This window comes from Sceloporus occidentalis, unplaced genomic scaffold (assembly GCF_023333645.1).
Source record: "Sceloporus occidentalis isolate IW3139 unplaced genomic scaffold, rSceOcc1.0.p SCAF_33, whole genome shotgun sequence".
Classification (NCBI taxonomy): Eukaryota; Metazoa; Chordata; class Lepidosauria; order Squamata; family Phrynosomatidae; genus Sceloporus; species Sceloporus occidentalis.
The window spans coordinates 8,268,953-8,284,173 of record NW_028317013.1 but is presented as its reverse complement, the minus strand read 5'-3'; the positions used below and the strand labels follow the sequence as shown (position 1 = coordinate 8,284,173).

The 15,221-nt window shown below is 36.6% G+C and overlaps 1 protein-coding gene across 5 annotated transcripts in view; it reads right to left on the bottom strand.

The window, feature by feature from the left end:
- Positions 1-15,221, bottom strand: part of LOC149298396 (acetyl-CoA carboxylase-like) — a 151,730-nt gene that overhangs the window by 64,177 nt on the left and 72,332 nt on the right. For 3 of the 5 annotated variants that reach the window (XM_089487464.1, XM_089487465.1, XM_089487467.1), the window contains 7 exons: positions 11,870-11,926; positions 9,412-9,456; positions 6,485-6,526; positions 6,059-6,274; positions 4,953-5,108; positions 4,116-4,319; positions 1,048-1,203 (listed from right to left, as the gene is read on the bottom strand). In XM_089487464.1, the coding sequence (XP_089343590.1) occupies positions 1,048-1,203; positions 4,116-4,319; positions 4,953-5,108; positions 6,059-6,274; positions 6,485-6,526; positions 9,412-9,456; positions 11,870-11,926 (876 nt within the window). The remainder of the gene's footprint in view (positions 1-1,047; positions 1,204-4,115; positions 4,320-4,952; positions 5,109-6,058; positions 6,275-6,484; positions 6,527-9,411; positions 9,457-11,869; positions 11,927-15,221) is intronic. The other 2 variants (XM_089487466.1, XM_089487468.1) reach the window with 1 other exon arrangement.

The following is a 15,221-nucleotide window of genomic DNA, read 5'->3' as shown; positions in this document are numbered from 1 at the left end:
ATAGCATTGAGCAGGGGTGGGCAAAGGATTATCGTATACAAACCATTTTATTTGGTTTGAATTTTGATGTACTTAGATAATTTTATGTACGTATTTTTCATGCACACTGCCTTTATAATATATTTGATGCACTGACTATCCCACAACATTACAGCACTGAGACTGAGTAATTGAGCTCAATAGGTGCCTTAGCTAATTGTCACACAGAAGCTTTAAAGACACCTCTACATTGCAGTAATGTCAATGGGGCTATTTCAGTTGATACAGTTTGCATCACAACATTAGGTGTGTATAAAACACCAATCAATATCTATGGGTTTGGTAGGCCCAGATACCAACTCCAGCAACACATTAACCACCTAATGAACATAGGGCAGACCATTATGTACTGGCCAAACAACGATAATACTACTGTAATACTATGTCCAAACCATTTTGCTCTAAACATGAAAAAAGGAAAATCATATCCTACAAAATAAGACACATAGATGGGTAAAACTAAAATAGGGACTATTTCTAATGATTTAACCTCTTCGGTCCTGCTGACATACCAGGAAACCAGTGTGAATGCATTGCTGGTTCCAACCTGACAAGAAGCAGCATAGCGGTGCCTATTTTAAGTATATTTCCATGATGGAATTTAGGTATGGATAGACAAAAGGCGATCCTAAACATTAATGCAGTCAGGATTTTCCAGCATATTATTGTGGCTTAAAATCAATGAGGTCTCTCAAGTGGAGGAAAGGGTGACACTCAGCTTCAAGCAGTGAAATCACTGATCCACAAGGTGCTTGTTGCACTAGGCTTAATCCATCTTTTGACAAACATGCAGTAACAGAGGGAGGTAACGGACAGAAAACTGTCCATGATTAAGTTCCTGTGGTGAGCCAAGTCTCACCTAGTATTGCATGACTGTCATAAGATGAATAAAAACTTATTGTAGAAAAGGATCGTATGTATATTGACCAAATAAGGATCTGTAGTTGTCAGTAACGTAAGCAGACTGGACATACTAAATGTTTATGTGCCAACAAATTCTATGTTTACCTGGCGGAACATTTCTGGAATATCATAGACATAAGTTGTACCCAAGGACTGAGCCTGGAATCGCTTAGATTGCAAGAGATCTTTTGTCACATAGGGAGTGTTAATGAGCATCCCATGAAGTGGTCCCTGTTTGTCACCGTACGCTTGAAACATGATCTGTAGAACATAGGGCATAATATTAGGTACAAAGCAATAATACAATTGCATTCACTAGAGGTTACTGTACAGAAAAAAGGAAATATACTGATGATGTCGTACTTCATACTTTTACATATTAGATAGCAACAATGTTAAAATGTTTTTTAAAAATGTAAAAAAAAAAAAAATGGTGGCTAAAGATCAGAAATAGTAGCAATTATTTATAATAACACAAATCTAACTTTACCACAAGCTAAATACAGTGTTTGGATACAATTTGAAAACCAGCTTTTAGTAGGTCAGAGAATTGATGTTAAAAAAAATAAATAAAAAAATATTAATATATAAGAGGTCATTTGAGACTTAAGCAACATTGGAAAACCACACAAACTGTTTAGGATGCCCTTAGGCCTACAGCACAGTTTAATTAAAAAATAAGCCAGAATAGAGTGTTTCATAGCATAATGTATTTAAAATGCCATAGAAAACATTTCTAACACCTAAAATAGCATTGCTATTACTATTAATGCTGTTTTGTGTCCCATGAGAGTTTATTTAAGACCTCTGCTGTCAAACAATAAATTAGGAATTAGGAAGGTAACCTTGACAAACTAATAAATCAACACGAACAGTGAATTCTGTACCGGGAGATTAGTAACCTAAGTGAACTCAAAAGGGAATCAGAGGTAGTGTACATTAGATATCTCCTTTTCCATCTTGCTAGCTGGTCACAAGAGGGATGCATCAAAACGACACCAGCTTATGAACCATACAAACTATTCCCATATTTGAAATATGCAAAAAATACCACAGTGCTATACCGTGTTCCCCAATCGTGTAAAGTGAACAAAAAAGTTCTGGTTTAACTGGGATAATGAACAGGAATGATTGTTTCAATAAGGTTACTCAATGGATTACAAGAACAGAATTAAAAATCATTGCACCATGAACAGCAGTAGCAAGTTTCAACTTGAGTTGAGTGGCATAATTCCAACATGGATTTTTTTTTTTTTTGCATACAGAATACAACAAAAGGTAAGAATAACTAAAATGGCATAATAACGCAAGTTTTGAGAAATGGAAAGTCAAAATGACTGCCCCCATGGTCACATACAATATATGGACAAAAGTATTGGGACATACCTCTTAATTTTTTACTTTCGGTGTTTCAATCAGACCCATTGCCACGGGTGTATGAAATTAAGCCCTAGCCATGCAGTCTGCATTTAGAAACTCTTGTGAAAAAAATGGGTCATTCCGAAGTGCTCACTTAATACAAGTGCGGTACTGTGATAGGATGCCACCCTTGCAATAAATCAGTTCATGAAATGTCATCCCTGCTAGATATTCCACGGTCAACTGTAAATGGGATTGTTGGAAGCAGCAACTAAGCCATGAAGCGGAAGACCACGTAAAGTCACAGAGTGGTGGTCACCAATGTACCGCTGATTATGGAATACCAATGTACCGCTGATTATGGAATACCAATGGACCGCTGATTATGGAATACCAATGTACCACTGCAGTGTTCCAAACTTCCACAGGCATTATTATCAGCACAAAAGAAGTGCAGCGGGAGCTGAATGGAATGGGCTTTAATGGCCGAGCAGCTGCATGCAAGCCTCATGCTATGCTTCCAACTTTGTGAGAACAGTTTGGGGGCAGGCCCTTTTCTATTCCAGCACCCAGCAGGGTACATAAAGACTCCGTTGGATGAGTTTGGTGTGGAAGAACTTGACGCAGAGCGCTGAGCTTAACCGCCTGGAACACCTTTAGGATGAACTGGAACGAAGATTGCAAGCCAGGCCTTCTTGTCCAACACCAGTACCTGACCTCACAAATGCTCTGCTGGATGAATGGGCAAAACCTCCTACAGAAACACTGTAAAAAATCTTCTGGAAAGTCTACCCAGAAGAGTGGAAGCTGTTTTAGCTGCAAAGGGGGACCAACTACATATTAAGGTCTGTGCAATGTCATAAAAGTCCCTGTTGGTGTAATGGTCAGACGTCCCAATGCTTTTGTTCATATAGTTTACTTAGGTTTAAAAAATGGTCCATCTTGTTTAACCTTTCCAAAATATTTCTAGCTAACATTTACATTTCCACAAGTACCCTAGAACACACTTTATTAACAATGTAACCCAGCAAAACCTTCACGGTACTTGTGAAGTATGAATGAACAAATTTATAAATTATGCATTTCAGAGCTTTTGGGGCCATACTGTGAGTAACACTAATCTCTCTTTAAGATACAAATGTGGTAGAAGAAGAGTCTCAAACAGACCTTAAATGTGTTTGTAGGTTGTGATAAGGTTATTTCATTTCTTGAAGGTCACCTCTTTTCTAAAGCAAATACATTTTTATAAACACTGCCCCATTCAGCTAATTCTGTAGCTATACTTTTGTAAATTAATCCGATCTTTCCTCAGACTTGGTGCTCAAAACTGAATTTCATATTGTACATGAGGCCTAGCTAATGTGGTGTATTATACCCTTCCTTAATGCATACTAGCAATTTGTTGGCCTAAACAGTAACCGCTGGACACCGCATTTTAGGTAGGTGTCAACTAGTACCTCCAAATATTGAAAGTGATGTTATACCAAACCTAATGGTAGCCAGGTCATTACCATTTCTCTGGGGCAGGTGGGCAGTCATCATCCCCTTATGAAGCCACTTCCTCTGAAGATTTTTTAATACTCATAATGTATTATTTTACATTTCTCAAGACTGAATCACATCTACATTTTTAATAGTTTAATCATCTATCAATACTCACCCCTAGGTCACCTACACCAATTAAATAGCAAAAATACCTTGAATCGAAATCATATAGATACCTCATTTTCATCTGTAAACACCATTACATTGAATTATTTAGCACATTAAATATTAAAATTTAGAATATGAGAAAGACACTGGCAACCACATACTTGTCCAGTTCTGGAATCCGTTACTTCTTTGTACAGGCTGATGTCCAAATAATAGCCAGATTCATTGGTCAAAAACAAGCGTATTGGAATTTGTTTCCCCGTTGGTGTCAAGCGGATATTTATCTTTAATTCAGCTTGTAGGACACGCAATTTCCATAGACGGCTTCCATAACGCATCACCATACTTCGAACAGACTCTTCAATCTATCAAATGTAAAGTTGATATTTATCATTGCTCTGGTATATCTGTATATTATCAGCTTTCTGATGTATTTTACTGCGCCTTCACAATAAAGAGCAAAAATTCTTATATGAAATCATTGTTCAGATTTAACTATGGGATAGAAACTCAAAACTGCCTTATTTGCCCTGATGTTATAATCCACACATGGCTAGCTAGGGTGGTATAAGTGTGTTGAGCACTTTTTGAGTATGTGTTTAATATTTTCAAGAAAACAAATCTAGTCAGGACTGGGTTGCATCAGTTATCGCACTCCACGTAAGATGAATCAGGCATGTGAAACTGGTACACGGTTTTATAGTTTAGTTACTACTTGTGAACATAAGAACAAAGACTAAAGTCCGTCAAATTCAACCATTCAAAGTCATTTCTAATATCATACAAACAGGTGCAACAATATTGGGCAATGTAAGATGATTGATTTGTACACTCTGGAATGGATAAGCTTACATTTGTAAGCTTACATTGAAAAGTTGTGAAATAACATAAAAAACTTGTTGTGGAAAAAGTGTACAAAGTCACACCTTCACCAAGTCTCCTTACAATCTATCACCATATTTACGGCGCGCAATGAAAACAAAGCATCAATGACATACCTTTGAAGGATCCATAATGACAGTAGGTACAAAGTTGAGAAAAATGTGGTTGCAGTCAGTGCGCACATTTGTGTTATTAAAGGCTACCTCCAGCTCATCCATGGCTTCCAGGAGCAGGCGCTCTCCCTCATTCTGCAAATACTCAAATGATGCTTCCTGCAAAACACATTCATTTGTAAAGCTATAAATACTACCCCAGGAAAGTAAGGACCTGTTTGAGTACTGTTTTATTGATGAAGGATTTAGTTCAACAAGAGTTCGGTTCCAAAATTCAAGCCTTTACGCTATTAAACTTAACATTATTTTCATCTTATTTTTGGTTTTTAGGTGACATAATTGTATTGTCAGTATGGCAACTACCAATAGGTGTGTAGGATTTGGTTACTTGAAGCAGAAGAAGAGAAACACAAAGCATAAAGCTTTGGACGGGTGTTCCTTAGTTCGTGATTAAACACCCTGAGTAAACACACTGTTTGCTAGTTGTGTGTAGGCCTTTCTATCAGGACCTTGGATACAAATGGTCTCTTCCGGTTTGAAAGGACTTCAGATGCCCCATATATATAGCCAGAGTATAGTCACAAAAAAAGAGGCATTTTGCTATTTTTGAGCCTATATTTGAGCCTATATGTGGGTTCCTTAAGTTTCACTTTATTTGTGGCATCGATATTTAGAAAATTATATCACACCGAGTGCGTCACATGTGATCCAACCAGTGCTGTGTCCTAATTTTCAAGAGGCTTTTAGGTTGCAAGAATCAGCTTTTCAGACAGCAGAGGATCATGGGTAGGTGAGTGCGCTCATGAAACACAGACGTAAATAATAACATTACTACTTATGAGACTTTTTGCAACAAATATTACACATGTATAACTTACAACCCTGGGACAAGAACATACGAGTAGGGTTATAGTACTTTAGCGTAAGGTGGGAGTTCTTCCCATGTTTCATAAAGAAATAAGAAATAAAAGTTTGTTTTGGGCATCCAGTGGTTTTGTGATTAAATTACTTATTACATGGTTGATTAATCTGGGAAGTCAGATTTTTTTTTTTTTTTTTTTTTCTAACCGTGTAAAAATGATTTGTAAAGCACTTGCACTACAGCTTACCTTGGTAACCAAGTCAGAGTGTCGGATAATAGCCCGGACAAAGAATCTGTAATCAGTTACTTCTGTGCCCGCTTCGACTTTTGCTGCTCCTAAATAGAGGTGCATTTTGTGGTTGGCACAAGGGATGGCTGTCAAATCAAAATTGCGCATACGGTTCAGCTCTAACTGGAAGGCAAGAGCTGGCTCCAAGTGTCGATAAATCCTGTCTTCCTCAAACTTAAAAAAAAAATAAAAAAAAATAAAAAATACACACAACTTTATTAGAAATCAGGACTGAATATTTTACAAAAACATTCATGGAAAAATACGGAGAGAGAATAAAACTAAACAAAAATCCTTAAACTCAGTAGCACAACTAAATTATATCAACCCATTAAAAAAACACTAATACAAAAGGCAAAATGTTAAATTGCGAATAAACATTACCTTGTTTCTTGCTCGGAAAGTGAAAAATTTGGGGAATTCCCTCTGAAGGAAAAAAAAATTGATTAGGAGAAGGAGGCAGCGAGTCTCTATTGTTTTACATCAAAACTAATAAATCCACTCATTGTTTGCTATTACTTTTTGGTGTGCCACCACACTATTTAGTTGTTTGTTGTTTAAATCTCCTGTACCTAATTAAGATTTTTTAACGAACAAACAAAAAAAATAATGGAATGTTTGTTTTATGGTGCCCCAAATGGAGGTCTTCTCATAGGTTTACGTATTGTTTTAATGACCTCTTGTTTATCAGGCCTTACATATCATAAATCAAAAAAATATTTTCTTAAAAAGTTTTCATGTATGGAATAGGCTGCAAAAAAATGATAACACGTATCCATTTCAATTAAACGGAAAAGAAAAAACAGTAGGGGTATTGCCTTAATGATTAAAGCTTGATAAACAGAGCGGTTCAATGTATTGAATAGATATATATTTTCCTCTAGGCGGCAATGAGTCATTACAGCAGCTTCACATGTTATAACTTTAATGAAGTTATTTCCAAGGAATTACGTTGGTGCTATGGGCAAATATCACAATCAAAAACATCTCATTGTTTTCTAACAATAACAAGGAAAACACTACTTTGTTTCCCATGAATGCAAATTGTGCCCCTGCTGCGATCAAATCAGCCAACCATCATCAAGACAATCAAAATAATTTGCCTAAATTAGCCAATCAAGACACCCCGCATATCAGAGAATGTGAAAACCTGCAACAGAAATCATCATAGCTGATTATTATACTAATAATCATGTTAAAAACCTAATGAGATGGGAAAATTGGAAGTTAGCTGGAGCAAGGCTTCTCCACCTAAACATGCTGAGATCTAATTATGTAGACTGTAATTAAAACAAAAACAAACCCTAACAAAGTCCTTCAAAAGTTAGAAGAAGAAGATCTGGAACCATGGTGACATAACATTTGGAAATCAGTGAAGCTCCATTATAATAATAAAAAAAAACAAAAAGAAAACCTTGCCTCACATTAAACACATTAGCATTATTATCATTGGCAATGTTATACCAATATCTTAACAGTCGGGTACCTTGGAGGAATTGTGGTAAAAACACTGTAGACAGTTTTATATTTCCGTCAATCAAAAACACATTGTGTTATATCATCCAGTTGCCTCCTTATGCCTGTAGTCATTTTATTACAAAGCTTCCCTATGGTTACCAGTTTTGCCAATCTGTCACTTAACTGTCATGGCAAATGACTTTTGACAAGTTGTTATCTTGAATGACATCGTATATGCAATTTGTTTATCTGGTTCCACTTGCAGTAATAATTTTAACAGTGTACAGTGGGTACATTTAATTCACATAAAGTGAATATTTTGGATGTCATGATATGCCATTGATTTCCCAAACATATTTCTACTGTTGTCTGCAGTGGGGGTAAAGTGAAATCCTTATACGTTATTACCTTCTTGCTGTCCAGTCATACAGTGAATCAACCACAAATGCTCACATCATTCCTGACATTCTGTTGTTGAATCAGACGCTGTCACTTTGAACTCTACTATCCACCTAAACATATATTTTTTTGTTTTTAGCTTTCACCTACCACTAACATCTATCTCCACCCTTCTGAACATGTTTACGTTGATGATCTTTTAACATTCTTTTCCCTACAAATTATATATATATGTAAATATATATACAGGGGCATAACTAGAAACCACAAAAAAATTCCCCGCCCCCCCCCAACTTCAACAGCTGGTCTGTGCCATCATTGCCCGCCTTCCAACATACAACATATGTAAACACACTTACACAAATGACACACACTCATACTCACTAACGCACACTCCATCTCACCACACTTACACAATTACAAATCCATGCTCATACACCCACACACAGACACATGCATGCTCACAGACACACACACATCCATGCTCACACACACAAGCATGCTCACACACACACGCATGCTCACAGACACACACACATCCATGCTCACACACACAAGCATGCTCACAGACACACACACATGCACTCACATACACACGCATGCTCACATACACAAGTACTCATCCATATCGGTTCAAAATAGTTTAGAAAGGGCCCTTCCGACCTGGATTGGTGTGCTCCAGGTCGGAAGGGCCATTTCTAAACAATATGAACTACCCCTGTAGTGTGTGTTTGTGTGTGTGTGTGTGTGTGTGTATATATATATATATATATATATATATATATATATATATATACATACACACATATATATATATATATATGTATATATATATATATATTCATAACCCATCTCCTGTGTATGCCATGAGGCTGGATATCTTAATGACATGTTCAAAGGATCTGTATGATTTCTCCCCATTATATTTCTCTTGTTCTGTTAAGTGACTGATCATTGCTGATTTGGCTCTGGTAAATGAGAGGTGGAGAGATAACTTATGAACAGGGAAAGGATTTGCTACTTTTAAGTCTGCCACATGTAGCCAGATTGTAGCGGTCATAGGGAGACAGTTTTAATATTGTCAAAATATGCAAGCTAATATAGATTACACTAATGTGATTTGTATAGTATTTAAGAAATTACATCTATAATTAACATTTATAAATATCCAATACTAGAACAGAAATGTACAGCTATTAGACCATGGCCAAAGACATGTCACAGAGGAATGAATAGAAAAACATGATGATACAAAACAACAAATATTCTCTGCAATGTTAACAATTAGTCCAGGTATGAATGATATTCTACTAAACAAATAGAACATATTGCGGCTGAACAGAACCATAGAATCATTCCAGCAAGTAATATCGTATCGTTTTAAACGTTCAATACATCAGGATGTCTCCTTAAAGCTTAGTATACACTATTTTTCATATGTTTGTATTACTTACATGAAATCTTTGGTCCACCTCACAGTTGACCTGCTTTCTGAAATCCTTTTTTTAAGCATATGGAAAGACAGAGACAGAATACAAAAGGAGCAGGAAAAAAAGCTGAAAATTAGCATCAAAATTATTGAAATAATTATGGATGACAGTGCTCTAGAGAAAAATTCCCATATATTCAGTGATCACAGTTATGATTGAAAATGAATGTTAATTTTAATTGTATGTATTAAACATTAAATACATTTGAAATAGAAACAAATCATAAGGTATTTGATAGTATATAACAATATCATAATTGATTCCATTTATTTTTATTTCTGAAGGGTGTTATCAACATTTGGCATATATATATATATATATATATATATATATATATATATATATATATATATATATATATATATACAGTATCTCACAAAAGTAAATACACCTCTCATATTTTTGTAAATTTATTATATCAAGAAATGACACTCTGCTACAATGTAAAGTAGTGAGCGTACAGCCTGTATAGTAGTGTAAATTTGCTGTCCCCTCAAAATAACTCAACACAGAGCCATTAATGTCTAAACCTTGGCAACAAAAGGGAGTACATCCCAAAGTGGAAATGTCCAAATGGGGCTCAATTAGCCATTTTCCCTCCCCGGTGTCATGTGACTCCTTAGTTGTACAAGGTCTCAGGTGTGAATGGAGAGCAGGTGTGTTAAATTTGGTATTATCGCTCTCACACTCTCTCTCATACTGGTCACTGGAAGCTCAACATGGCAACTCATGGCAAAGAACTCTCTGAGGATCTGAAAAAAAGAATTGTTGCTCGACATAAAGATGGCCTAGGCTATAAGAAGACCCTGAAACTGAGCTGCAGCACGGTGGGCAAGACCATATAGCGGTTTCACAGGACAGGTTCCACTCAGAACAGGCCTCGCCATGGTCGACCTAGAGAAGTTGAGTGCACGTGCTCAGCTTCAAATCCAGAGGTTGTCTTTGGGACATAGACGTATGAGTGCTGTCAGCATTGCTGCAGATGTTGAAGGGGTGGGGGGTCAGCCGGCTCGGACCATACGCCGCAAGCTGCATCAAATTGGTCTGCATGGCTGTCGTCCCAGAAGGAAGTCTCTTCTAAAGATTATGCACAAGAAAGCCCACAAACAGTTTGCTGAAGACAAGCAGACTAAGGACATGGATTACTGGAACCATGTCCTGTGGTCCAATGAGACCAAGATAAACGTATTTGGTTTAGATGGTGTCTCGCCTACAGTCAAGCATGGTGGTAGGAGTGTCATGGTCTGGGCCTGCATAAGTGCTGCCGGCACTGGGGAGCTACAGTTCATTGAGGGAACCATGAATGCCAACATGTACTGTGACATACTAAAGCAGAGCACGATCTCCTCCCTACGGAGACTGGGCCGCAGGGCAGTATTCCAACATGATAACGACCCCAAACACACCTACAAGACGACCACTGCCTTGCTAAAGAAGCTGAGGGTAAAGATGATGGACTGGCCAAGCATGTCTCCAGAAACTCAAAACCCTATTGAGCATCTGTGGGGCATCCTCAAACGGAAGATGGAGGAGCACAAGGTTTCTAACATCCACCAGCTCCGTGATGTGGTCATGGAGGAGTGGAAGAGGACTCCAGTGGCAACCTGTGAAGCTCTGGTGAACTCCATGCCCAAGAGGGTTAAGGCAGTGCTGGAAAAAAATGGTGGCCACACAAAATATTGACACTTTGGGCCCAATTTGGACATTTCCACTTAGGGATGTACTCATTTTTGTTGCCAAGGTTTACACATTAATGGCTGTGTGTTGAGTTATTTTGAGGGGACAGCAAATTTACACTGTTATACAGGCTGTACACTCACTACTTTACATTGTAACAGAATGTCATTTCTTCAGTGTTTTTCAGTGTTTCTTCAGTGTGTTACATGAAAAGATATAATACAATATTTACAAAAATGTGAGGGGTGTACTCACTTTGTGTCACTTAGTATTAATAAAATGTAAAGCCTAATTTCCACGACATCTGCCACGATAGGCATCATGTGATGGGTTATAATAGAACAGATGTAAGTCTTCTCCATCTTGCAAAACCATGCAGAAAACTTGTAGCAAATGTTTAAAAAGAATAAATACATTAGGAAGGGGAATGTAAATGCATACTTCAAGTTCCAAGAACAAGCAACCGATAACACAAGTACTAATTTGTTTAATATTTGTACGCTCAATTTATTTTTTACGTGTCAAATCCACTTTCAATTCACTATAATACCAACAGAACAAGTTTTAATTTGCAGACTTTTTTCTGGTTAATGCATTGTGTGCTCATGGTATCTTTCTTTAAATGTATAATTTCCCCTATTTTTAACATTTGGTGGATAAGCTACATTTCCCTGCATGGCTAGTAACTTGGCAAGTAAAACCTTATCGAATATAGAAAAAACATTTTTTAATGGGCGACTGTTACCTTTTGAGCTACCAGAAACGTCAGACGACGAATTCCATGATCCATCAAAACCGTTTTCTATTGGAGAAAGAAATATGTTTGTTAAAAAAAACTAATTGTCAAAAGTTTTCAACAATATTTTTCCCATGAAGCTTTCAATCAGCATACTGGCTAAACATTTCATAACACAAATACAACTATTTAAACTACAATTTTCACCCAAATGCTGCAGGTAACGTTTTAAGTAAATTACAAATAATTGCTCAGCAATACCAATAGATGTTTTAGTTGACAAAGTCGTGAAAGTTTGGTAAACAGTGTTTTAATATTTTCAGTGTCCCCTATGGATCGGGCGTGTACCATACAGTTAAAGGTAAAGTTGTACTATAGTTCCTAATTTGATTAAATTGAAATCCCCTTGCCTGTGTAATGTAGAGATATTCTGCTGTTAAGATCTCCCCTCTTAAGGATCCATCAAGTTAGTTCTGCCTATCTCCTGAACCCAACTGGGTTGCTTTTTCCCCCCATTTATGCATTTATATAGCTCCATGTATTCTACAGGGCTTTACAATAGGTAAAAAGAACATAGCAATTGGTGTAGAAGATAACAAACAATATGGATTTACAGAAACAAAAGGTACGAAAGCTTCTGCTCAAACTTGCTTACACTATCCAGTAAGTAAACAATCAGTGACATTTTCTTGTGTGATTACGCAAGAAGTTTTTTTTTTAATACTATCAGACACATGCTCCATAGATTCTGCTGCATTTTCCTCAATATATAAAAGATGCCGATTTTATTTTGTAGAATAATCATTTCATTTATACATACTTTTTTATATATTTTTTTTGTATAATCTTATTTTAATTTATTCTAAACATTTTGCTCATACCTCATAGCATGGTTAATTGTAGCTTGACTACAAAGAGATGAAAAAACCTCCCCAATACCAGTACACACAACTGAAAGCTAGAGATTGCAAGAGGTTAATAGACATTTAATAACCCCATCTGAGCATTCTGCTAAGCTATACGTATATAATTATGTGTATATACTGTATCATTAGAGTTCAGAATCATAACAGCAGGGGTAGAAATCATTGTAATCTTCTAAAGTTTTTGTTAGACGTGCGTGTGTGTGTGTGTATATATATATATATATACACATACACATACACACCTAATTGCTATCTGGCCATGGTGTACCATGGAAATAGAAAAAAAGAACACATTAATTTATTAAAACAAAAAAGTGGCCAATAGCCAGACACAGTACACAGATCAGGTCAGCAAGGTACAGAGCAGTCAAACAGGCCAGGAGCCAAAATACAGCTTTCGAGAACAGATTCGACAGATACTTATAACAGGACCACACTAGGGTGCCTTAAAATAACAATTCTGGGTTTTCACAGGTGCTTCATAGGTTCCCCGTCAGGTAAGTGCGGGCTGCACAGAGACCTCGCTCCGGCTAGCATATACACACACAGACTAAATAGAATATTTTGTTAGAACACTGATCTCTATATACTACATGCACTGGATTTGAAGGCGTAATTGTTACTTTGCAAGAGAACCAAGCCATCAATTCTGGTAGACTACATCTTTGTCGATGCAACATTTTACAATACTGAAACAATTTGATTCTTCTTCTTCTCTAGGTAAGAAGACTGCAAGATGGTTTCTGTAAAATGATACGTACTAAGGTACAGAGACATTAAATACACTGATTGTATCTAGCCTTACACAATAATCTAGTTGCCTTTACTACTGCTAAGCAATCACAATATCCTAGACACTTCTGGATCTTAATGTCCTTCAAAAATCAAAAGATCTAAAAGCAAACACCACTTGGCATTTGTAGAGGGAAAATGGGATAAAAAAAAAATAAAAAAAAAATCAGTTTGCAATTAAGGAAAAAACCCTTCTAGCAAGCATCTGCAATAATATTACTGTCCGGGAGAGAAAATAACTTTAATACTTAGGGTTTTAAAATCAAAATTGTTATTGCTTTTAAAATTCCACAAGTGGCAGATAATAACAGCATAGCAACAGGATTCTGATTACATTGTAATAATGTAGGTTTCCCAGCCAGTCCACAGTTATAACCAGGCGATTAGGCAGCAGCACCTGGAGAAACTCCATTAACGCTGACTGCTTCCATCTCCTCGGCAAGTCATTTACAAGTATATGATCCTAATTTCTATAAACATGCTGGGGCTGAGAGATTATTTGGACAATTTGGATCATTCTAGTAGATGTTTAAATGCTTTTTTTTCCCCCTCCCTCCTACTGCCTGGAGCTTGATGCAAATTAAGATCAAAACTCCTTTTTTTTTTTTTTTTTTTTATTATTTTTCTGCTTCTGTTTGTTTTTAAGAAAAGAAATACAGCTTTTTTTATCCCAGGGAGAAGGAGGGGTGGATGGACATTATCCCAGGTATAAGAGATCAGCAGGCCAGCTGAAGCCTTTGAAATCAGAGCCAAAGGGGAGCTGGAATGGCAATCAAGTCTTTCTGTCTAGAGAGGGCCGAAGGGTAATTATGATGTACGTATTGTATCTGCAAACATTGTTGAAAAGCTATAATAAAGCATGCTGCATATCAACTCTCCCCAAGCAAGACAAAAACCTTGCATTTGATCTTGCAGCCTAGAAGCCTCTTCTGGCAGTGAATATGTTAAATCCACATTTCATACACTAGACTCCGCCATGAAAAACGGTACCATTATCTTGACATTATTTTATATAGAGGATGGGAATGTTTGCCCTACACACCCAAAAACAGGGGGAAAAACACAGAAATGCTCTGCTTTTTAACAAATACATATAAATGTAAATCATAAAAAGGGCCATACGTGCCAATAACGCAGACAAAATGTAAACAGTAATGGACAAAGGGAAGATACCTTTTGAGTTCCCCAATGTTTCAATTGTGATTTGTTACCATACATTACCAAGTCCGGTTAATGTTTTTTTTCTGTTTTGCGAAGGGTACAGACTTTGTAAAGTATTTAATTATTAATATAGTGACATTATTTATAAACTATATATGCCCTTTTCACAAATGTTTGCCCCTCATCCTATTAGTATGTACAACAAAGGAGCTCAGTAAAATAAAATGAATAAAACGTTTAAGAAATGTTTTGCCAAGAGCATGAATGTTAAAGATGTTAAAGAATCTTACAAACACGCCTTGTATCTACCTTTAAAATAGAATATAAGGGAAAGTAATTGCATATTCAGTTGTGATTCCTATTAAATAAGTACTATTAAAACACATTAATATGTAGCAGTCAAATGGGGACCATTCGGACCATCTAGTCTGCCCATTTTCCCCCATTTATTGGCTAGCTGCAGTTCTCAAACCAAAAGGTGA